Source organism: Xiphophorus couchianus, chromosome 12 (genome assembly GCF_001444195.1).
Source record: "Xiphophorus couchianus chromosome 12, X_couchianus-1.0, whole genome shotgun sequence".
Lineage (NCBI taxonomy): Eukaryota > Metazoa > Chordata > Actinopteri > Cyprinodontiformes > Poeciliidae > Xiphophorus > Xiphophorus couchianus.
The window spans coordinates 12,093,971-12,116,951 of NC_040239.1; the positions used below are offsets into that span (position 1 = coordinate 12,093,971).

The window sequence follows — 22,981 nt, forward strand, 5'->3', positions numbered from 1 at the left end:
ACAGGAGGGCAAAAAGGCCACCACAGAAACCTGGGTTCAGTCCTCTGTGGTGGATCCTTATGGTTATAATAAATAATAACAATAACAATGCTGTGCATATTATATTTTCAAAAAATTACCCAACTACTACAAATGGGAAATTAAAAGATATTGTATAAATGAAACTCAATTTACCCTTTAGGTGAAAACAGTGGGAAGAACGTCCTTTTTTATATTAGCAGAAGCTCAAATAGTGACTTCAACTAACCTATTAGGGAACTTGGTGAAAAAGCTAGAAAGATTAATTTGAGGCCCGTGCCCTTTTCGTTTGAGAAATTGTGTGTTCCTCCACTGGGGAAGGCACACACTGGATCGTGGGAGGAGGAGGAGGAACGTTAAGAAGCAGGCATCCACTGGAGACGCTCAGATTTGCAGCGTGCGTCAAAGTGCCATAGATTAATTAAACTTCCTCTGTTTCAGGGGCGAGTGTGTGTGGATTGGCTATGAGTCAGAACGGTGATGAGTAGGAGAGAAAACACGTTAATTGCCCTCGGTTCAGTTCCAAAATGCAGGAAGATAGAATTTTACATAGCAAACGCCCCACCTTGTGCTTGTGTTGTGCTTACTCTAAAGCTGTGCAGTGTTTTATTTTTCCACCTGTTTTTTACTTGCTATGTCTCGACCTTGTGCCAATTTAGCTCATAATACCAACACAACTCTAGCTATCTGTTTAGCATTGTCCTGCTGGAAGGTAAACATCCATCCCTGTATTGAATCTTTTGCAAAGGAATCTTTCAGAGGTTTTGTTCTAGGATTGTGTTGTTTTTAGCACCATCTTTCTTCTGACCAGTTTTGATCAGTTTCTGTGTCCCTGCTGAAGAAAAACTTCCACACAGCATGGGACTGCACATAATCTTTCCATTATGTGGTGATGAATCCCACAACAGTGTTGTTTATTCCTATATCTTAGCATCTGATTTACTGTTTCTTTTTTCGAAACTTCCAGCTAAACATTGTTCAGGTGACTACCAGATGGACACAGGTTAGTCAGAAATTAGGTATTTGGGAAGGAAAGCACATGCTGTAAAATGTCAAATTTACCCAGCTCACAGAATAGTCCTCATTTCCCCAGAGGCCTCTAATGATTAGCCTTTTATCATTCATGCGCTACATATTCGTTCCCATCATTTTCAAAACTGGAGATCGGTCCCGACAGCCGGCTTATTGTCAGCTTGTGTTTGTTTGGAGACAAACATTGAGACAATTGATCCCAAAAGCGATGATTACAAGGTCAAAACGTCTGATGCTTGTTGTCTTTTCTCCCTTTGTTTCTCAATTTTGGTACTTCTGTTTTGTGCGTTTTTGATTAGGCTCCAGACTGATTGCAGCAGTTAATATTCATAAAACACAATCTTTTGCTCTATTCTGCTATCTGCGGCTGCTGCGGTTGTTGATTGGAACTGTCGTCAAACCGAACGAGGGCTATTAATGATCAAATTAAAGATAGACAGCCGAAGCCAACGGTCATTGTCGAGGTCATTTGCGCTGCAGCACCACTACGTGTCATTTAATAAAAATGATGGAACAACATGCAGCTCTGTTGCACAAGTTGAAAGGGCAACATGTGACTCATGGATAACCTTTCAGTATCTCCTGTAGGCCTGTTTGCATTCTGACCATTACGCAAAATTGGTTTACAAATCCTATATGAGCAACATGTTTTATGTCCCTTCAGACTGTGTGGATCACAAAGATTGCTGTATCATTGTGGTTTGAGAATGGCTTTATCCTCTATAGTCACTTATCATGGTTACATCATTCTCACATTACAGCTGTATGTCTGAATAAAAATCTCTCATGGATGTTTCTAAAAATGACCCCATGACATACAATTCTCCTTGCTTGTCATAATCTTTGAACTGTTTCTCTTATGAACACAAACTTCAATATATTTTACTGGGATTTTTAGAGCAACAAAAGTAATTCATCATTTTGGAGTAGAAGAAAATGACTCCTGTTTATTTTTCTTTAACAAATTACCTTTTTGCTAATTCTATTATGCAAAATAGCTCAAGTTCAGATTTGATGGAAAGAATCAGTGCAAATCAACTTGCAAAACATCACTTTGATTTATACGTATTTAGGAACAGGCTTTGACTGGGCCATTCTAAGCCTTGAAGGGGCAGGTGAACCTCTGTCCCAGTAACACGTTTTTGTTAGATACTGCTCCATCCATCCTTCCATTGCCTCTGTAATCATTTAAGAAAGCTTCCCACAGCATCATGCTGAGTAGAGATGGTGAGTTCAAGGCAATATTCCTGATCTGTGCGGTGTGTTCCTTGGCCTTCAGAAAAAAGGGCACACCAGAGTGTAGATTTTGTTTTTTAAGACCTTCTGAGATATTTTATTCTTATCCATTGATTTTACAATTATGGATTACATTGTATTGGTCTATCATTTAAAATCTCAATATAAAACACTAAAGTTTGTGATTGTTACATAAAAAGGCTTGAGTAAACCTTTGCCAAGAACTGTATAATTAAAACAACTAAAAAAGAAAGAAAAAACCCATCTAAGAGCAATTTTGTATGAATGATTTTGTTGTATGTTTTGAGTTTGTGGTTTTTCAGCACCTGTGTGAGCCAATTTAAGGTGGATATTTATAAACGTGTCACATCTGTTTACATTCGTGTCCCTCCTCAGGACCTAATACTGCCTCTACAGTTCCACCTGACAAGTGATCTGGGCCCCATGTGCAGAATTAAGCCAGACAAATATATTTAAAAAGGGCAACAGAGGAGCGTTTAATTGGCCAAGCCAGACACAAGAGTTTGCACCATTGAAAAGGTGTAATGAAAAGATCTGGAACAGAGACAGACAGCAGACGGCGTTGGAGACACAGGCAGCAGAAGAAAGAAAAGAAAGGATCTGAGTGAAAGAAAGAATGAAACCTTAGTACCTGAGGGGCGGGCCGAGTCCTTTGGCTGCCGGTGCCAGAATGTGTTTTTACGAGCCTGCGGTCAGAAAGAAATAAAAGGCAGCCGAGTGACTGAATGGCACCACACACAGACGCACACATGCACGAACGATTCAGCGGCCGCTCAGACATTACAGTTTGCTTTTATAATGTCACACTCAGTCAGTGTCTCCAACCCCCCATATTGATGCATGGCTCAACAAGAAAGACCTCCCACCCCCTGTAGGTACAGATGTAGGGGTACGTATTACCAAAACATCTGTCTTCCTTTAAAGCCAAGTCATTTCTAGTCAAATTTTACTCACTGTATAATGACACAAGTCACAAATTTAACTCAAGGGACTTTATGGATTTTACAGCCTCCTTTATCCTCTGAAGGGGAAAAAAATGGTCATTATTTCACAGTGAATTGGTTTTCTGGTTGACTTTTAGTAGGGATTTCTTGTCTTTGTTTCTAGCCATCAATTCGTTTGATTTGATCCTTTTTATTAGCCCTAAACTATCAGAATAAATGTTATATCTTCAGGTATAAAATAGTATATGCCATAATAGTTTTTCCTACAGCCAGAAAAGTGAGATGAAAAGCAGCTTAGATTCCGTAATTACAACAGCAGGAAAAACAAGTGATGAACATGTCAACTGTTTCTCAGTGAATATAGTTTTCTGTTGACACGAAATTAACGAATTAGTAGAAAATCCTTTGTTGGTAATTACCACTTCAAGATAAAACTGAAGACTGCATCTTCCATGCACTCTAATCTTCAGTTCTGTCCATAAAGTTTGCAGTTAGTTGATTGACTGGTGCATAATAGAACTATGTCTTCTTTCTTTGAAACAAAGACTTTTATTGGTACTACATTTGGATTATTGTCGAGGTGAAGGATCCTCCATGGTTTCATTTACATATTCCTATCAAGAATGTTATGGTACATTTCTTATTCGTCTTTCTTTCAGTTAAATGAAATGTGTTAATACCATATGCTAAAAACCAATCCCACACAATGTTTTCACCTCCAAACCACACTTGTAAGAATGGTGTATTTACGCATTATACAGTACCATTTCTCCTCCAAACATGGTGTGTGCAATTGTACCCAAAGTACGGAAGAGGATTAGGGTCACCGAGAAAAAAAAAACAATTTCTGAGTTTAAAGTCAGAATTCTTTTTTTTTTTCAGTGGCCCTAATCCTCTTCTGTAGGGTTCAGTTTGGGATTTAATTGTTTGTCCTTATGTTCAGCAGCAAATCTTAAATGAGCTTCAGTATACTTTTTCTTCAGCTGTGGAATAGGGAGTGTGCGTAGAGGCCATTGTGGTTGAGTGCATTAGTTGAATTAATTGTTTGCATGGAAATCCTGTATGTGTCATTTTCAGGCCAAAAATTGGTTCTTGGCGTGGAAAGAACCTGTTCTCTTGACTTCTCTGTCTGAAATCGTTTGAGGAACACCTGTTCATGACTGCTTTATGGAGAAGTTATGCTTTTTGCTCTTTTAGATTATGTCAACTTACCGGGTAGTTTGACGTTTAGAAACGTCTGCCATAAATGCAACAATACAATTCCAGATGTTGATAACTTAAAAGATTTAAAACCTTTTTTTAGGGACTAATTCATTTGATATTAATTTCCACTGATAAAGAGACAGGAGTAATTTCTATTCCCGCTGTCAATTGATTCAATTTCCTGTTTCTTAAGTTATTTATTGAAACTAACATATGTATTTTTTTTCTTTGTATGTTTGAATTAGTTTGTTGCTGACATCTGGTGTGAATTTCATGTCAAAAACCTCATTATAAATATATTTTAAGCAAAAACAATTGGGCTTTTCATTATTCATTGTCTGTTTTGTATTTAGTTTGTTAAAGCAAAAACATAAGATGATGACAGTGAAGATTAATTTTGCAGGGTTGAGCATGTCTGTCATATGTCTGGCTGCAGTAATAACAGGAAACATTTGTTTTGGATTTCTCAGGTGTTCTGACCTCATTTAACAAAGGCGATGTAAATGACAGATTAATATTTTGAGTCCGATTTATTTTAAAATTGGAGCCTCCTGATGGAGGACAAGGTTCTGCCCCCCTCAAACAGAAAAAAGTGGCGCTAAGTGTCATTACCACAGAAATACTGAAGAAGTGATGGATTGCTGGGGAGAAAGTAAATCCTAGTACGTTCAACATTTTCCAAAGAAGCAGGGGCAAAGGGGTCAGAAGCAACTCTCATTCTGTCTTCTTCTCAGTCTGAATTTTTACCGATAGAGATACCATAAATAGAGTTGCTTTGTATTTGTGAAAAGGCAGGTTAGCTCAGGTTTCCAATCATTGTCTATCACACTAAAAATGCCTCCACTGGGGATGGGTTTGTCCTTATTAAGACATTGCACCGACTATTGTTCCTTAGGTGCAGACTATACCAGAAAAGGTCCCTATGAGGTAATGAACAAAACAACACTGCTTTATTGTATTCATAGCTTAAAGTGAACATCATTTCCTGTCTTTACTATTGCTGTGCGGCATTGAGCTGTCAGTCAACTAACCAGTCTGTATTTATACCTACATCCACACACGTGGGTGTTTGTGTGTCATTGTTCTGTAGAGGTTTAGAGGTCAGTGTGTGTGAGGGGACATTTCAGCAGCATATTCCCCAAAGGTCCTAACAAAGCTCAATTCAATGTACAGATGGCGAAACAGACCTCTGTCAGCAGATTGTGAGCACTGGCATGTTGATTGTGTTATAATAGTAGATAATGCTGTCTGGAAAAGTTTGGAATTCGATTCAAGTGTTTTCCGTGATCTGGATAAGTATATAAAAAAAAAGTAGACTTTGGGAAACATTTAAATTTCCAAGTCTCAGCTGTAGGATTTTCTATAACCATCAACTCTTGCATTTTAAAACAGCCTGAAAATGTAGAACTACGGAAATTCTGGGAAAAGTATGTTTATTACATGGATTCTGGTCCTAATATTCCCTGCCAGCGAAAAAAAAACCCAACTCTCTATATGGCTTTGACTAAGCAAACAGGTGAAACCCTCTCAGTGGAAATATACTGCCTGGATTAACATGTTTACATTCAGACAACCTTTAACCCGTAGCTTTAACCACAGCTGTTTCTGTGAGTTTTCTTATGTTTTTTACAGCATGAATCATGTGATCAGGAAGAAATTACTCTTCTCTTTAGTGTGAGGCATTTTGTAGAGACATTTTGTCTATACAAAAAATATTGTCAAGAGCTGTAAAATCTATTCAGCTCTTTTTAAAAATTATATCTTGCTCAGTTTCAGAAAAAGTAAGTTAAACATTTGTGCCACATTAGTGCTGGTTAATGCTGCAAAAAAAAAAGCATTGAAAAGGCATGAATAAAATACAAAATCTGATAACATTTGTTTATTCATGTGGTATTTATTTTTCACCACTGAGTGCAAAAAACAGATTTGTCAAAAAAAAAAACCATTCTATTTGTGAAAATTTGCTATTGTGAGCTGTGATATTTATTTTATTTTTATAGAGATATTTTTAAGAATTATTGTGGAAGGTGCTGTAGGTTTCTAGACTGTATAAAAACTATTGGTTGAGAAGAATTTATTTAGTTTTTAAGAAAAGTGAATCCATCGGATCAAAAAATCGTCTCTGGATTTGTTTCTCTCGCAGCTTGTTTCGTATGACACAAACAGAAGCTTAATCACTGTGAAAACATTTCTGATTTTTTCTTATTCACCGTCCTAAGTTTTTGTCTTTTTAAGGTTGCAAAATGAAAACCAGAAATTTTAAGGAGCACACAGAAAGAAATTCCAGGTGTAGAAAAAGTAGCAGAGAATGTTGTGTGAATAAGTAATCTGCTTTCAGGCACGTGTTTTATTCTCCTCACGGTTTCTTTAAGGAAACATAGTGCTGGCCATCTTGAGGCAGAAGCGTGGGAAACAAATTACTCATATTTGACTTTGTAGGGTGGAAAAACAGCTCCTGATATTTCCTGTAGATTTTAGCTAATTGTAAGATTGAAGTAACAGAAAATACACCCTTCTTTGCCAGTGCCAGTAAATCCTGTGTTCCTATTAAAGTGCAGGATAGTGTTTGTAGGCGCCACTGTTAACCTCTGTTGAAGTCATGAACGGGTGACATTTGATAAGGGAGACGGTTCCATCCCTGTCTGCCATGAAGTGTACACTGTGTGTGACAGGATAATAACAATGTGAACTAGTTTCAAATGTATCATCATTGACCAGGAATCTGTTTCTGGAGACACTGCTGCAGACATATTGATTACCGCCATAGCAACATAAATACATACAGGCAAAACAGGACCTCACAGTCATGGCGTGCAGAGAGGTTGTGTGAGCGCTCCTGTGAGAGCGGTGTTTTATTGCTGCCAACTGCTCATTTTCAAAGAGTAGGGCGGGTGGGTGGGGAGGTTGAGAGAGATCATGGGTGGGCTCCATTGAGACTCATTGAAGATGGAGATGTCACTTCAGAAAACACTCACTCTCAGCCTTCACAAAATGGAGGGAGGAGTGAGGGAAAGAGAGGAGTCAATAGAGGGTGAAGGGAATCCAGGATATCACATGTTAACCATTGTAAATATGTGTGCATGTGGCAGCAGTGCAAGTACAGTTTAATTTGACTGTTTGCTAGCTCAAGTCTAAATGTGACTCTCTCAGGTCCAGGAGGTGCAGCGCCTTGCAGAAATATTCATACCTCTTCAAATTCTTCAGATTTTGTACCGTCACTGTAATCTGTTCATATTTTATGTCATGGTCCACCACAAAGGAGAACATGATTCTCAAATTGAAGGATAAAAATAGATGGTTTTCAAGCTTTTTACCAAAAAAAAAGTACAATTTGTGCAATTCAAACTCAGCATAAATCCAGCTGTCCTGCGAAGGCTTCAGAGGTTTGTTGGGGAACATTGGAGGTCAACAGTGGGGATAACGTTGTCGGTTGCTTTAATTCAGGGTTGTCTTTTAAAGCACCTCACAGAGCCTTATTTGATCTAGAATCTTAAATAAGAAAGAAAACTGGCAGCATTAATCTTCAATAGCTTACAGCTCAGGTGGGAAAATCTGTTGACAGAAAAACTACTGGCTGTGCACTTGAAAAACCGGCCTTTATTGAAGAGTGGGGAGACAAAAGTCATTGTTGGGAGAACAAAACAAATAAGCAAATAAAGCATAAGATGTCTTGTTTTAAATATTCCACAAGCAATGCAAATCTGGTTGGAGTTAATGGAAAGATGAATGCAGCTAGATACAGGGCAACCCTGGTAGAAAACCTGGTTGATGCTGCAAACTGGGATGGAGGTTTACCTTCCAGCAAAACACATCCTAAACATCCTGCCACATCTCCAATGGTTTATGTCAAAGCACATTCATTTTACAAAGGTTATTTCACAAAGTATTTAATCTTTCTTCTGATGTTTATTTGGAAAAATTTTAAAGGCATGTATTACTTTCCTTTTCACATAAAATACCAGTAGAATACACTCAAGGTTCTGGTTGTAACGTGACTTATGGTCGTCGTTTATGACATTCATGCATGATTCATTCACTCCAACTTAAGGTAGGATGTGTTGTTTCTCTCTCGCACTCTGCTCCCCCTCAGTCACACACAAACTTCATACTCATTTTCACATTGGTCTCTGAGGGGCCTCCAGCCATTAACTGTGTCCCAGGCTGGGAGCAGGGGGAAAGTGTTGGGTGTACCCAGCAGGGAAGGCAGGCAAGGCTGGGCACAGCTGTCCCCAGAGGAGGAAGCCACTTTCTCATATCTCTGCCTACATGATTTTCCAGAATACTCGTCTCTGAAGATTTTAGTCATCTGAAAAAATAAGGCTGTTTACTCCAGGACAACAGGATAAAAGGAGGCAAAAGCTAGAAATTCTTGAAAACATTTGTTCTTTTTTTCCTTTCCGTTTTAAGACCCATAAATTATTGCACTATGGGATTCCAACGTTTAAAACGCATAATTGCGCTAACAAAAATAGACTTTTATAGCACTGTTTATTCCCAAACAAGATTCCTACTTTTGGTTCAAAGCTAACAAAGACGGCATCCCTGCTCTCTTTCATCTCACTTCTCTGTCTTGCTCTCCAATCGTAATATTTTCGCTTCGTCTCATTTTCTCTTGTAATATTTCTTGGTAGCTCAATATTCTTTTACATTATCATATTTATTAATTTACCATCTCTGATATTATTGTCTTACCTCTTCCTCTGTTTGAGGAGCTCAATTAAGTGCCAGTTTTCTGCTGATTTTCTTCCATTCTTCCAGTCACAGCACAGAGAAGAAAATTAAGCTTTCAGAAAACAATACAAATGTGCTTGCAAGCAATATCTGGTATTCAACTTATTTCGAAAGCTTGGATAATTTTGCTTATTTGGTGTTGTTTGCTGCATGAAGAAGGTTACACTAATAATCTCCAATAGTGTGCAATAGTAAGTTTCATGAGTGAGCCTCTATTGACATTATAAACCGTTTTGTCTCCTCAGCTGACAACGGAGCAGCTGGTGATGCTTTTGGAGCTTCTGCTGGAAGAATCGGAGCTGAGTGTGCCATCCATGCGTGCTCTGCACAAGACCTACAATCTGCAGAACCAAGATGCTGAGGTGAGACACAACGTGCACACAAGCTCAGACAAGTGAGCAAACAAGTTCTCTGAACTCGGCTACAGGGATTAAAAATCTCGTAGAAATATCAATACACCTTGAAATGTTCAAATTTTCTCATTGAATTAAGGTCTGGACTTTGACTAGGTAGGTCTAACACCAAAATATGCTGTGGTTAAAAACAATGTGCTATTGTAGCTCTGCCTGTATGTTTAAGGATGATGCCCTGCTGGGAGGTGATACAGAAGAGAAGCGCATTCTCTTCTGTATCATGATGCTACCACTGCAGTGTTTCATGATCAAGGTTTTTAGTTGTAAAAAAATAATAACATCTTGAATTTTCCATCTACATTACATTAGGGCCCACTTTTTGAAGGTAATAATAAAGTCATTGAAGTGAGTGGTTGTGATGTGACAAAATGCAGAATAGTTCAACTGTGCTGAATCCCTTCATAAGCCAGTGTAGGTTATATACTGTATATATTTATACTTTTAAAACAGTATTTGCATATGTGTATTTTTTGCCTGTATTGGTATTTGCAATAACCAAGTTTATTTTACACTACAGAGTTGCTGTAAAGTACAGGAGAACTGGTGTGGAAACACAGCTGTGGGAGAAACCTGTAAACTGTCCACACTAACCTCTGTCATTAACACATGGCTCATTTTGAAAAGAAAAACTTGATACACATTTATGTTTTTACAGCTTCCTATTAATTATACAAGCTGTTGTTGAGGCTGCAGTGCGTCTAATGGGACTCAGATGTTTTGTTGTCACTTGAGCAGTTACTGAACTGATCCTGATGAGAAAAGGTGCATTAAAATATGAAAATTAAAAAATATATATTGTCTATGACATAATCACACAAATAAAATAAAAAAATTACCTTTGTATTTGTATACCGGTAATTACTCAGTAGCTGCTTATCGACCTCGTAGTAACAAAATGAAGGCCGCTCTATGTTTGGCCTCGGATCCAGCTTTCAGGATCAGGAGACTTCCTGGCAGATAAAATGCAGATTCTCCTCCACAATTTCCAGGGAAAAAAAAGCTCTCACTATTTGCTAAAAATAAGCAGGACCATTATGCAAGTAGTGATGCAGAAATAACACACTTGCAGAAACATTCACACTTACACACACCTCTCTAAAGGCAGTGGCGCCGTCCAGGGTTATTTGTCACGTTGTTAAGAGGTTAATCAATTTCAACTCTCCTCATAAATGCGGTTATTCATTTTTCTGTGTCTGAAACTTTATTTCTTCCACTTCTCACTCTCTTGCACCACATTCTGTTTTGATAAATGATAATTAATTTGTGTAAAACTCTTGGATTAAAACAGATCTGAGTGTAGTTTCAGTCACAGATGGGAGCTTTCTGGAATTAATGAATATTGGATGATATAAATGGATGTTTATAATTCTAAAAGGGAACTAATAATACGATCACTTTGTAATGGTGTTTTGTCAGATCGAACAGCATACATGTCTTCTCCCCTTATTATAGTTTCACAACATACAGTATACAGTGTATATATATATACATATACACAGTATATGTATATAATATTTCATTTAAATGTGATCACAGCATGATGCTGTTACATAATGTTTCACCATATGTTCTTGTGCTAAACAAATATCTGCAGAGTGCCGAGACACTGTAGAGCAAACGTGATAAGAAAGCTTGTCTTTGAGCAGAAAATGCTGTCCTGTAGAATTTTTATCAGTGTGAAAATCTGAACAAAAGTGAGAAGCTGACTGTCATTGTGCGTGAAACCAGGCGACTTTGTGTTGCCTGTTAGTGGCCATGAATATTTCTGCTGGTGGACCTGTGCGCATATGTTTGCATGTAAGAGTGCGACTTTGGCCCACTTCCCTTCCTAACCTGGTTTGGTTTGACGTTGAGTGTAAATCTACCTGTGCACATTTGGTGGGGTGCACATATGTCAAAGGCAATTCATTCTGTTAAGTTTGCTGACTACAGGTTGCACTGGAGCAGTTCAAGAATTTGGTTTATGCTGAGTAAAAAAGCTGTCAAATATTGCAGATCTTTTTTTTCATTAACAGTTATCTTTTGTGAGAGTTCTAATCTACAGGGTAAGATTATGTAGGTTGCATCAAACATCCTTTAGGTATTTTTTTTAAATACTTCCTGTTCTGTTACATTGCTATAGGATTTTGCTCACGTGGGCTGTAGTGGGCTGTTGTCTCCGAGGAAAGATGGGACTGGTGGGCATTAAATTACAATGTTCCAGCCTTATATTGTTCTATCACAGTGTTTACACTGTGAAACTGAATTAGAATCACATCAGAGTAAGTGGATTAAACTTTATACAGCACTTTTCTAGTTATACTGACCACTAAAACTGCTGTGTATTGGAGCTACAGTCACTCACAAATCTAAACAACGCATAATGTCCACATCGGAAGATTTTGATGTAACAAGGCTAACCATCCATGGAGGAACCGACGATGGGATTCAGAAATAGTCTGTGCAACATAGATGTGTACCTGAGCTTACATTAAAAAGCAAATCTGTCCATGCAGGAAATACATCGAAAAATTGAACTAGTTTTTAAAAATTGCATTTTGAATGGAATCTTTAAGCTGCTTTCAAGCTTTCAGCACATGAATTTGGTAATTGAATAAATAGCTGCAAATCGTTAAATGACATTGATTATCTACATTTTAGAATAGTTGCAATGATAAAATAGTTTTAATGAAGTCCATTACCAAGTTTGACGTTTGATAAACGTATCAAAAATAACAACTGTCAAACACTGACAGACATAAAACGCTATTAACATGATTGTTGAGATATTTACTGGCTGAAAAACATGTTATGTTGGGGATTTATTTATCCTCCATTTACATTTTGTGCATGATAGCACAAAATTAGTGACAAAATTAGTGGTAAAATTTCTCTCCCTCCTTTAGCAGGCAGTTGGGACACTTTTCCCCTTGGCAATATTGTTCAAAATGTAACTGCCAAGCTGGCTGATAAATGGCAAGTGGTGAAAAAATTAGAGTAAACTACCAATAGGTGACGATTGTCAATCATCACAAATTAATCAAGTCAAAGTTAATTTGACATGTACATACTTCCCTGACCAATGATGCAGACAAAGCAAACCTTCCTGAAGTGACCACTGATCCAGCAGATACCAGTCAACCTGCTCTAAAATCAAGCTCATACACTATTTAGCAGAATTTGGAGCATTTAGATAGTAGCAAATAAAGACAAAAGATAGTCTGTAACTCTGCTTGCACACTGAATATTTAAGCATTAGTTGTAGTTCCTGTGTGTGATAACACCGGGGATAGAGAGGAGTGAAGGGAAGAGCAGTGGTGCAGTAATAAATGAAGGAATGTCACTGCGTAATTGCATGTGCTGTCAGGAAGAGGGGCCCTGCGAGAGGAAACATAGTTTAAAAAAGAAAAAAAGAGAGAAGAAGAGGTGCACCAAGCAGCTGCTGTGCCCCAAGGCTCTCCCCAGGAATGTAACCCAGTATAGTCAGCAGCTGCTGGGGCTGCACAGGCCAGGAGGGCAGAACTGGCACTAGAGGGTAAACACATTGTGCACATTCGTGCAAAGACAGGAAGACATATTTCTAGAGGGAAATGGAGCTGATTTATTAAATTTATCTGCTTTTTGAGTTCTTACTAGATACAACTTAATTAAAAAAACATTTTAAAAACCGATTAAACTAACCTTTTTGGCTTCCAAATGAAGCATTGGTCGGTCTCAGTTTTAACACTGCAAAGATGAAAGGAGCAGAATGTAGCGTTTTAAAGACTCAAACTTCTGTTACGAGAGTGAAAGCTTGAAAAAAGGCCTTGGAGGGATCACTTCTGCTCAGTTTCTAAAACCTCTAAATGAATTCCTGTACCTTTTCTTTTCCCAAAGCTTGAGCTGCTGAGATCAAATCAATCACCAGAAATCCCACACTGAATTCTTCAAGGGACTAGTTTATTACCCTGAGTCTGTGGAGACACTTTGAGGAAGACTGAAAACACCCACGAAAAATGCAGTCAAGGGGAAACAGCTAAGCTGTAAAATAATTGATGATGCTTTAAAAGATTTTTCATCTCAAAATTTTTAGGGCTCCTCAATATCTTTTATCGTCCTCTACCAGTCTCCTCAACACGTATATAAATGTACATACACACATACACACACTCACGCGCGCTCGTATCAGATGATGACGGATGATGGTTGAGGCAGGGACAGAGGCAGTCTCTGATCTCTCCTGTAACCGCAGCAACAGAGCTCCTATTGATCCTCCAGGAAAAAGGCCAGGCAGCATCTTTCACAAACGCACACACACCCCGTTAAACAACAAATACACAGTCAAAAAAATCTAATTGAAGTTTCTCACGTGATATTATATTCAGTTTTCAGAATCCCAGATCTGTTAATTCTACATTAATCTCTTGAAATTTTTAAACGAATGAACTGCTGTATCCCACCTCTGATCCAATGACCACAGGAGATGGGCACCAGCCCACCTGTGACCCTGCATGGACAAGCTGTTATAGACAGTGGATGGGTGAATGGAGTTTTAAAGAAACGTAACATTCAATATTATTGTGCTTCCCAATGATAACGCAAGAATGATTACAAAAATGTATTGATGAGTGAAGACGTCAAAGGAAATCAAGTGAAGTCAAGTTTATTTATCGTACATTTCATACAGCATATTCTAAGCATATTGAATTTAAAATTCAATATGCTTAGAAATAAAACCATAAAACTAAATTCATCAAACATGGACAATTTATAAATCCTAGCAATGACAAGATATGTTGCTTAACAAACTGGTTGGGTGCTATGGCTGCAACAATGAGCCTGTTTTCATCCCAAGATGCTTTAACGCCTCATGTGTCAAATATTGCAGCAGCACTTATTTTAACAATGATTGTCTACAAACTCTAAATTAAGCCTACACTAATGGCAATAATGGCATCGCTTGTGCTGCCTCCACCTATCACCCACTAGGCCAGGTAGCTTGGTAACTATCTTTCTTCAAAGCCCAGAGATGTTACAAAGAAGGGAAAATGTACAATATTCTGAAATTGAAATGTAGTATTTATCACTAGCAGTTGTTTTTTTTCCCTGTTTTGGTTGCAGGTCCGACATCGCTGGTGTGAGCTGGTGGTTAAGCACACTTACTCTCAGGCTTACTGTGATGTTGAGGACTTTCTGCTTCATGACCAGGTAAAACATTAGCATTAGCCCTCTACTCTATAATCATTCAAGTCATGTAGAAAAGCAAAGAGAAGATTTAGAACAAAATGTGTGTGTGTTTCAGGCAATGGGTGTGTATCTTTACGGGGAGCTGATGGTTCAGGAGGATCCAGAGCAGCAGGCTTTGGCTCGTCGATGTCTCGGATTGGTCCAGGAGGAAATGGACCAATCAGCACGCAGAGTTGTGGAGGAGATGATTCTGTGACACTGGAGGTGAAGTGTCGTTTTTGTTTAGCAGATTTTTAGTTTTAGTAGCTCCAACAGGGTTTCTGTCACTCTACTGAACGGTGACTTTTAGTTCTGCTGGTTCTCTTCCTTTCAACAGTTTGAGCAGAAACTGCTAACTTTAACCAACATGTGCCTTAAAAGTCCAGAGACTTAATTGAAAATTAACATGTATTGGATACATCAGGGTAATTATTGCCTCATAAGGGTTTTTACTGAAACTTTGCCTTATTGGACCTGTAGAGGCACCTGATAAAGAAAGCTTTGTGTTGAATCTATTTTGATCCAATCGATCCTAGCAGGGAGTCTACATGTGAATTTGCTGGCTACCTTTGCAGCACATTCCTTTCTGACCTGGAAGCTAGCTCGTAGACTCATGAGGTTTCACGGCAGCACCATTACCATATTTGTCAGAGAAGGAATTTGGGAATTTGTTCCTCAAACAAACTGTGCTGGAAGACAGTAAAGCAGAGAAAATAGGTCAGTGAGCATGTGCTGAGGGGCTCAGGATGGTCTCGACTCAATTTTTGGCGATTTGCACACAGTCCAGCCTGGAATTCCTCTACTGGGTGTTGTTTATATGCATAATCACAGCTGTCAACTAGTGGACTCCTGGCTTATCCTGAGCAGTGAGGGGTTTCTTACTCTGGCACTAAATGAAGGAAAGATGAAAAGTTTTGATTGGGAGAGAACAAAAAGGGAAAGAGAGACTGGTGTGCAAACTGATCACCTGGATGTTGGACAATTTAAATAATTACAGCAAAAAGTTAAAAGCATACTTGAATTATAGTGAATTATAATTTTTCCGAAATTGCTGGATGTAGTAGATTGTCTTGTGTTGCTGAATTTGAAACAGAAAGTGCCTGAAAATCACCCTTATTCATGAGTAAATCCAACTCTGTTTTAGTTTTCTATCCAAGAGCTTTTGTCAATCTGAATCAGCAACCAGGTTGTTTAGAAAGTGTCCAAGGTGTTAAAAAGAAAAAAAAGACTGTCACTCAATTCTTAGCACAATGAAGGAATAATACATACTGTAATGAATTAGTAGTGTTTAACTTAGAGCCTCACAATTTTAGGAAAACATCCAATATGCAATAGTGTTAGTGAATGGTACAATGAGGTTATGACTTGTGATAAATAAATAATAATAAAAAAAACAAAAAAACACAGTTAACTAAACTTTCTGTTTTGGATTTCTTGCAAACACAGACCCCATATGGGGAGTAGTCCATCCAGATGTTGTGTGTGTATATATATAGATATATGTATATATATATATATATATATTTGTGTGTGGGCATGTGCATGTGTGTGTGCACACGCCCACACATGCACACTTTAATTTGATTGCAATTACTCAGTGAGGGAAAATGGCACCATAAAAAATATGAACTATTTGCACTCTTCGTAATATGTCCAAAATATCTATTACTGAAGGTTTTTTAAATGTACAATCTACTTATTTTTAGAGGAAAGGCACTTATCAGGTATAAATATGATGCAACACATAGGCCCATTTCTCTGTGCCAGTGGCCCCTACCAGGAGCATCTGTATTTGTCTTGCCACCAAGAACAGTAAGGTACATAGTAAGGGAGGTATACAAGAAAAATCACCACAGTTTACAGTGAGAGAACTGCAGCAATTATGACATATTAGAGTCAAAAAGTATAACACATTTGTTAACAATATATAAACTGGTTGTTTTTATTGATGCCGCAAAAAGCTTTTACAGTCCTCAAACGTAGCCATGTGGAAAAGGCTAAACTCTACTGTAACTGGAACCATTGGTCAAATAAGACTAAAATTAAAACTTTGGGTTAGTCTGGTGTGCTATGAAGAATATATGTGCAAAAGTTGTTACATTGTCACCGTTACGTATGAGGGAAGTTTATTTTCAAAGGCCTTGGGAACCTTATTAGAGTGCTTAGAATAAGGAATTCTTTAAAATACCAGACACAATTAAATATTAATTAAAGAATCGGGTGGCCTTTGTCAGTAAAATGAAAATGGGATTCCACAGGGTCTTGAAAAATAATAATGATCCAGAAGTTGCAGCAAAATTAACTGACCAAATACTAATTAAATTGTCATTCATGGCCATACAGAGAGCAAATACACTCAGATTAAACATTAGGTTGTTCAAAAGGTTTTAGCGTATGATTATAATGCTGTTATAGAAGACTAATTTATTTTAAGGCTTTTTACACATCTTTACCAGATGCAGCTGATAATGTCTGAAACTTGCATGAAAATTACATGATCATAAAAAAATCCCACCAAAATATAAGCAGGTAGAGCAAATGATTTTTGGCTTAAATCAAATGGGGATGTGTTATTATTTCTCCTCCCTCCACCTAATAACACTTGAGAAGGCATCTGTGACCTTGGTTAACTCAGACTTTGTCAGAAGATGCAGCTAAAAACTTGCTCTGGATGTGAAAGGTTTTCTCTACAAGTGTTTGGCATCCGGCTCTGTCCTGATAAATCTCGCTGACACAGATACGCTGCCACAAGCATTCCCACATCCTTCTGCCATCCTCCTCCTCCTCCTGTCACCTCAGAAGAGCAGAAGAAGCATTTAGAGATTAATACGCCAACTTTTACTATGACTTCCCATCGGACCGGCCCAAGCAAGCCCCCATAAACATCAGTGGATCCCACTGGTCATCTGAGATCTCACTCCAATTAAAATGATGGATGAACAGACCTCCTTGCTGTCTTTTCATATCTCTCTGTAGGGAGGTGGATTTATGTTTCCCTACCTAGTTTGTGTTCCTAAATAGTCTTTTTTTCTTTTTTTACTTGACAGGGTTCCTACACAGTCTGGAACTTGATTTCAGTGTTCTCAAGGTTTGAATAAGCCTGAAAAAGGAAGCTAGAGTATTAAGAAATATTACATTTCCAGACTTTATTCCATGTTCCAATGGATCATGGAATGTTGTCCTTCCTTCCTCCTTGGGTCTTACCTCGTTTGCTGTCATGTCGTCATTCTTTCTTCAAGCAAGTTCATTGTGTCCTTCCTTTCTTTCCTAGATGTCATTCTGCTCCGTGTTTCTTTCTCCATCTCCCTGTTCTTTTGATTATTTTTCTTGTAACCACCTTCCTTCCTTGTGCTCTTCTTTCTTTACTTCCATCCTTCCTTACTTTGATCCTCATGTCTTTCCTATCTTCTACTGTCCCTTCTTTTATTATGTGATTCCTTATGTTCCCATTTTCCATTCCTTGCTTTCATCCTTACTTCCTGCTGTCCTACGTATTATTCTCTCTTCTCTTTTTTCTTCCTTTAGTTCTTCCTACCTCTCTTCCTTGTTTTTGTCATTCTGTTTTTCCTTCCTTCATGTCATTTATTGCATATTATCTCATTCTTTGTTCCTTCTGCTCTCTCCTTTCCTTGCTCATGTCCTTCATGGCCTTACTTTCATTGCTCCTTTCTTCTATTTTTTTTCTTTTGCAGCCCTCATTATGCCCACTGCAGAAATATGATTTTATGCTCTGTGAATTTTGGTATTTGATATTTTAAGACTAAACTGGAATGTTAAGATTGGTAAACCGTTGGATATTTACATAGAAAATGTGTAGGAACCCTAACTTGAACAGTCCTCCCTGTACCTTTTCCCCCAAACATTCAGTCTCGATCACAGTGGATTATGTTGATTTTGCTGAGGCAGGCTGAGTGGGTTTTAACTGAAAACAACATGTCTATGAAGGCGTGCTCCCTCCTCCACTTTGTTTTTGAACCTGAAAAGCACAACTCTTTAGAGTATTAGGGTGGTCTTTCAGTACCTTTTTTTTCTTTTTTCCATCCTTCCCTGCTCGCTGTCTTGTAATTTTCCTCCCCCCAGTACATGCCTTTGGAATCCCTCTTGATCCGCTTAATGAGGGGCATATCGCCGGGTCAGCCAAGCGTGGCGAATAGGAGACGAGAAGAAGGGTAACCAAGGAAATAGCGGGTGAGAGTAAGGCAGTGAATGATCTGCAGTTGTGGTCTTTCACGGCTGAGTTCTTATGGCAGACGTGAGGGGAGAAAAACAGGAGGCCAGAGTAGAGAAAGTTTTTACTTTTAGGGTGTTCGCAGTGAACTGGAGTCTGATTCAGCAGGTAGAGAGTGAGGGAGGGAAATGAGAGACAGAGAGGAAATCTTGTTCTTTCATGTCTGGGCTGTGAGGGTTCCTGGCGTGCTGATTTGTGGCTTATGATAAAATCACATTGCCAGGGATTACCACACAGTCCTGACCCCGCCGGCAGCTCTGGCAACCAGATCTCATTCAGTGCACAAACATCTTCACGCACTTACACACTGAAGAAACCAGAACTCTAGAAGGCCTGATTATTTAAGGGTTTGCGTGATTATGTTTGAGGAGACGGTGATTTGAAATGACGACGATGAGGGGGACTCATCAGCACGATGGTTTGACCACACGTCAATCACCTGGGCCAGCTTCTGAACCCTCTCTCCAGCCAGATACAGAGCTTAGCTGATTGGTGAACAGTGATTGATTTCCTCTTTGTTCACAGTGGCTAAGTTCTGCACCTGAGGAGAGCTTGACCCAGACAGGGAGACAATGGAAAGAAAAGAAATGTGTGTAGAGACAGTGGAGCCGTATTTTTCAGCCTCTTCAAAGTCCCACAATCTCTTTATCTTCTGCTTCTTTGCCGTTTCTGGATCGTTTTTCACCTTTTTCTTTCGAGCTCTTATCCCCGTCATCGTTTTCCAGAGCCTGCATGTAAAACCTCCCCACACACAACTCCGCCTCCACTTTGATCCATATATCCAGGATGATTCTGCACATTATGCCTTTATCGCGCTCTGTAATCCTGACAAAGGTGGAGAGCCAAGCACCTTGGTGGGTCTACTTGCTGTATACCAGGCCTAGTGAGACCCTGACTCTGCTTACCGACGCTGACATAGATTTAATCAAATACAAAGCAGCGACCACAATCTGACAGTACAGCATTCTGTCAGTCAAAGTAAAAGTTAGACCTGACAGCAAAATATAGCAGTGCTTCAAACTGATGCAATACTTTAAACTCAAGTTACAGTGCCTTGCAGAAGTCTGAATAATACTTTTTTTTCTCTTTTTATATTTTATAAAATTACAACCACAAACCTCAGGGTATATTACTAGGATAATGTTAGGGTTTATTTCTTTATAAAGCCTAATAAAAACAACTAAAGAAAATTCAATATCAATTTTTACTACAGTTGAAACTTGTAATAACCTGTCGTAATATAAGGACAGGTCTTTGGCTGGACGGAGCAACTTTGGCTGTGACGAGGGGTTATTTTATTTTATGTGCTTTATTTGTGTCTTATTTCGTATTCATTCTGTCCGTGTCCAAAACATCAAAACTATATGTAAAGTTCAATAAAAAAATATTTTAAATTGAATATCAATAAAAGGTCAACAAATGGGATGTAAAATACAATTACATAAAAGCAAAGTTGTTATCCCACATTTTAAAGAGATTAATCACAGCATGTATATATTATACAAGATAATGTATAACATACATTGTTATACATGCATATTACTTCACAGTTATTATAAGAGATTTCCATGCCATTTTTTCAGATAAATCACATTTCTTGAAAGACAAGCCCCCAATTTATGCCATGGGTTTGTTTTGTACAAAATGGGTGGAACGCCAAACTCCCATTTTGTTTAACTTCACTTGCATAACCTCGCAGTCACACATACATATCCCCCACCCCCACACAGCCATATTGTTCTGCACTTTGCACTGTCACATTATCTGTACTTTGCCATAATTGGACCTGCTGCTACTTCTTTGGTGTGGTTGAGTGCCTTTAGTTAATTTAGTTGTATATATTGTTATTATTATTATTGTGTGTTTGCTTATTTATACTGTATATATTTGACCTTTTGCACGGGAGCTGCAATGGAAATTTCGTTGAATTCTGTTCAATGACAATAAATGCTATCTATCTATCTATCTATCTATCTATCTATCTATCTATCTATCTTAAAAATCAACAACTACAAAGTAGGGGAAAGAAGCACTGACTTTTTTTTGAGAAATTTGTTTTCTCCCCCAAATATGCACCAAATCTTGGCAAAAATGTTTAAAATGTACCATTCAATATCTCTCAGGCCTCTTAATTCATATCGGCATTACAAAAACTGAAGGCTGAACTACAACTTTCTAAATTTACTGGGGAAACTTTGTGTGAAACTCTTTCTTGGCTTGTTGCAGTTCATTTTTACTGCCTTACAGCTCCAAAATGTCATACCAAGATTTAAGGTTTGAGTCTTTAATGTTGGCCAAGTCAACCTACTCACATCCTCACAGAAAAAATGCAAACAGTTCTTCGACTTTGCAATCAAACTGGGAAACAGATGTAATATTTTAAAAAAACTGATTAAGACAAATTTAAATCCCTTTACCCCCCATCCCCCCAAAAAAAGAATCTTTTTGGTGCTGAGATTTAGACTTAAAATGACTTTGGTGGTGAAAAGTGCTGCTGATGTGCATTGATTTCTGATCTAATCTGAGCCTCAGGCAGCCCAGATACAGAGAGGCATGTTCTCACACATTCCCACTCAGAGAGGGAAAACAAGGCCAAGGCGTCAAAGACAAACCTGATAACATATTCCAGGTTCATCAGCAGGTTAGATGTCATTCTAACTTTAATGGCTCTATTAAGTGTTTTTATACAGTAGATTTAATTTGCATTACGTAACCATCTTTTGTTTAGTCTCAGACTCTGAGACTTTGTAAAACACCCGCTGGAATTTTTAGCTTGGTCATGCGACATGCTTCATTTGAAGATCCTACTGAGAGGAGACTCCCACATTAGCAGAAAAAAGATAAAAACATAGAGGTGCTGTGCAAGAAGGTGCATGTTTCTTTAGCAAACACATTGATCAATAACCGTCTTCACACATTGAGGTCAAAAGGAAATCACCATGGACTAGTCACACCACTAGTTGCGCAATATTTGCATGTTCTAACTAGTCAAAAATAAATAAATAAATAAATAAAATCCCCTTCCAGCTAAGTCCGCTTATCTTCTAACAGCCAATCTGTTGATATCTGCAGCTGGGATGTTTGCTAACGAGTGTAAAATACCAACTTAAAGCATTAACTTCAGCTGCATCGTGTGTGTGTGTGTTCAGTATGCGAAGAGTCTGATGTGTAACAGGCTAATTGTGATGCAGTTCTAGATCACTCTGCTCCTTGATCTAAGCCATGACAGATGGCTGAAAATGAATTTCAAACTGGTCAGTCTTGGTTCCGTTTTTACATCTTCTGCTAGAATATATATGGAGTGAGGAGGTATTACAGCGCTCTACATCGGCGACGACAAAATGACGACTAAACGAGGACAGATGTGTGAATTAGCAATGAGGGCCATGTGGAGCTTGCCATTTTTAGACCTATATTTAGGGCCTGTTAAAAGAGTAATGACCATCAAAGGCCTGTAAAAAAAAAAAGAGGAATTGCCATCAGAGCCTGAATCTAAAGGGTGATTTATTACTCTCTAATGGGAAGGGAAATGGTTCTCTGCACATCAAAGGATCAAGCAACGCTGTATAAAGCTTCCGAAAATAAACTGATTTGCCCCACAAAAAGCCCACATCTTCTCCTCATGTGTGTTTAAACTGATTGTCTCTTTTATGTCAAGTGCATTTCAAAATGCTGAAATGCATTGGATTGCATTTCAAAGAGCGCATTGGAAAATTCTTTAGTCCGAAATGAGGCGGTGTGTGGGCATCAGAGAAGGTGATGAGATGTGACCATTTTGTATTTTACATGACCTCACACAGGTATTCACATCACAATACAACCACAACTGTGTGTGGATTTTATATGACAGATTCATACAAAGTGGTGAGAATTTACAAAGTGGAAGGAAACCTGATTATTGTTTTGCCTCTTTACTCTGGTATTCCTTAATAAAACCGAGTGCAACCAGCTGACTTCAGATAACACCTGAC

At 38.4% G+C, this 22,981-nt stretch overlaps 1 protein-coding gene across 4 annotated transcripts in view; it reads left to right on the forward strand.

Moving 5' to 3' along the window:
* Positions 1-22,981, forward strand: part of aopep (aminopeptidase O (putative)) — a 94,656-nt gene that overhangs the window by 69,702 nt on the left and 1,973 nt on the right. For all 4 annotated transcript variants that reach the window (XM_028033892.1, XM_028033890.1, XM_028033891.1 and 1 more), the window contains 3 exons: positions 9,431-9,547; positions 14,678-14,764; positions 14,859-15,007. In XM_028033892.1, coding sequence (XP_027889693.1) covers positions 9,431-9,547; positions 14,678-14,764; positions 14,859-14,999 — 345 coding nt within the window. In that variant the 3' untranslated portion in view covers positions 15,000-15,007. The remainder of the gene's footprint in view (positions 1-9,430; positions 9,548-14,677; positions 14,765-14,858; positions 15,008-22,981) is intronic.